This window comes from Mesitornis unicolor, unplaced genomic scaffold, assembly GCF_000695765.1.
Source record: "Mesitornis unicolor isolate BGI_N332 unplaced genomic scaffold, ASM69576v1 scaffold29925, whole genome shotgun sequence".
Classification (NCBI taxonomy): domain Eukaryota; kingdom Metazoa; phylum Chordata; class Aves; order Mesitornithiformes; family Mesitornithidae; genus Mesitornis; species Mesitornis unicolor.
The window spans coordinates 5392-7649 of NW_010185308.1; the positions used below are offsets into that span (position 1 = coordinate 5392).

Consider the following 2258-nt stretch of genomic DNA (forward strand, 5'->3'; position numbering starts at 1 on the left):
GTTCAGCCAGTCCAGCCACCTGTACAAGCACTCCAAGACCACCTGCCTGAGGTGGCAGAGCAGCAATCTGCCCAGCAGTTTGCTCTAACCTTCCCTGGCCCGGAGTAGAGCGCCGGCGTGGCCGCCCCGCTCGCTGGATGTCTGCGGAAACACAAGACAGCGCTTTCTTCAAGGCTGCGGGGACTGCTCTTGCTGGTCAGTGAACACTTGGTGTGTGATTGTGCCGCACACACAAAAGTCTTGGTTCTGTCAATTGGGGATATTACTGTACCTACCTCACAGGGGTGGTGTGAGGCTGAGGCAGCTGTAAGCGAGGAATCTGGAGGTGCTCGGAGGCCGTGCGGTGGAGGTGAGAGGTGCTGCTACGACGTACGTTCAGACTTGGGGCTGGTGGGGATGCGATCCCTAAAGCCCAGAGGTTCCTTTGCAGGCAGAGGGGTGGGAGCGTAGGTATCTCATGACGTAGCACGTTTCGAGAATGAGAAGCAGAAGTGCAAATTCCCTCTTTTCTTTTTTTTTCTAAAGTATTTTGTAAAACTGAAAGCATTTAAATAAATGACCTGTAAAACAAGTTGCTGCATTACGTACGGGCAGTGACGCTGGAGCTGTTTGCTGTTACTAACGCAGACTGCGTGTCTAAGAGAAAAAACGGCTTTAGGTGCCCCTGTCCGACATAATGCTTTAAAATATGCTAATTATAAAAATAGTTCTAGGGTTATGAATGTATCTTTGGCTGTTTTGTAGTAAAGGACACTGTGTAATGAAGGTGCTTAAATTAAATCCGAGACCAGTAACTTTTGGAGTGCCAGATGTATATATACTTTGAACACAGGAAGATCTGGACATTTGACTGATTCTTTTCTGTAGGAACTCGTATTAAGTGATAAGTGAAGTACTGTTTCTTGTTAGTGCGATACTTAGCAGTATTTGAACCAGTTTGCATCTCCTGTGTTGAAGTTCTACATACACAGAAGTCTGAAAAGAGCTTGTCTTTGTCTGCTTTGTTATTTTGAAGGAGAGAGGTAACTTGTGATGGCTTTTTTCACTCTGTAAGATAGTCTCTTGCTGTTTCCAGATGCTGGTAGTCATTTTGATCCCCATTAATGCATAAACATATTGTCCTTTTCTGACACTCTTATCTTCAGGCTCTGATTTCCTCCTCTGTACCCTTTCCTTCACAACTGTGGATTATTCCTCAGTTCGAAACAGTCAGGAATGATCTTGCTATTTATTTGAATCTCCCTGTGAAATGTAGCTGTCAAATCCAGTCCTTCCACTTAAAGTAGTTGTTATAAATGTACTTTTCTACATAAATTTAAGAGTAAATTAAAAGATTTAAGTCAATTTGAAGAAATAGCACTGCATAATTTGTGAAGCAGAAGTTCAGTGATCATCGCTCTTCAAGTGAATAGTTTAAGTCTTGTTTTTAATTTCCTCTTCTTTGATATCATTTTAGCTAGTACTGTCTGCAGCCTGAGTTTCTTCGTTAAGGGTGCACATGAGCTACCTGCTAGCATTCAGCATATGAAGGTTTCTAGATGAAATTTTTGGAGCACTTTGGATAAATGTTGCTCTGCCATCCAGGAGCTGGGTCAGGGCTGCAGCGTGTCCATTCCGCTCAGGAGAGGCAGGATCTGCATTTCCTGGTCTCAGAGTCACAGAGCAATAGCCTTCTGTTAATATAAGAAAAAAAAACCTTGCAGACCTTCCCCCCTTCACTGTTTTACTCTGTAAAGCAAGTATGTTCTGTGTGATGATTTTCAGGGGTTTTGTAGAGTTTCTGCTGTGTGATAGTCGGCCTTCTTGGTCGTCTTGAAGATGCTAAGGTGGTGGAGCAGCTCTGCTATGGGGACAGCTGAGAGGGCGGGGGTTGTTCAGCCTGGAGAAGAGAAGGCTCTAGGAGGGCCCTTACAGTGACCTTCCAGGACCTGAAAGGGGTACAGGAAAGATGGGGAGGGACTTTTGACAAGGGCTGGAGTAATGGGACAAAGACAATGGCTTCAAACTGGAAGAGGGGAGATTTAGACTGGACACTAGGAAGAAATTCATTACTCTGAGGTGATGAGGCGCTGGCCCAGGTTGCCCAGAGAAGCTGTGGGTGCCCCCTCCCTGGCAGTGCCCAAGGTGCAGAAACAGGCCATCCCCGTGTGTTGAAAAATGAGCTGGTGGAGAAGACCAGCCTGGCTGAACAGAGAGCTCACACTGGAGCTCAGGAGAGAGAACAGAGTTGACAAACTTTGGCCTCATCTTCAGCTTGA

The 2258-nt window shown here is 45.7% G+C and overlaps 1 protein-coding gene across 1 annotated transcript in view; it reads left to right on the forward strand.

Annotated features, from left to right (window-relative positions):
- LOC104540879 (zinc finger and BTB domain-containing protein 5) overlaps window positions 1–88 on the forward strand; it is a 2011-nt gene extending 1923 nt beyond the window's left edge. The window contains exon 2 of the mRNA XM_010184797.1: window positions 7–88. Coding sequence (XP_010183099.1) covers window positions 7–88 — 82 coding nt within the window. The remainder of the gene's footprint in view (window positions 1–6) is intronic.
- The last annotated feature ends 2170 nt before the right edge of the window (window positions 89–2258 follow it).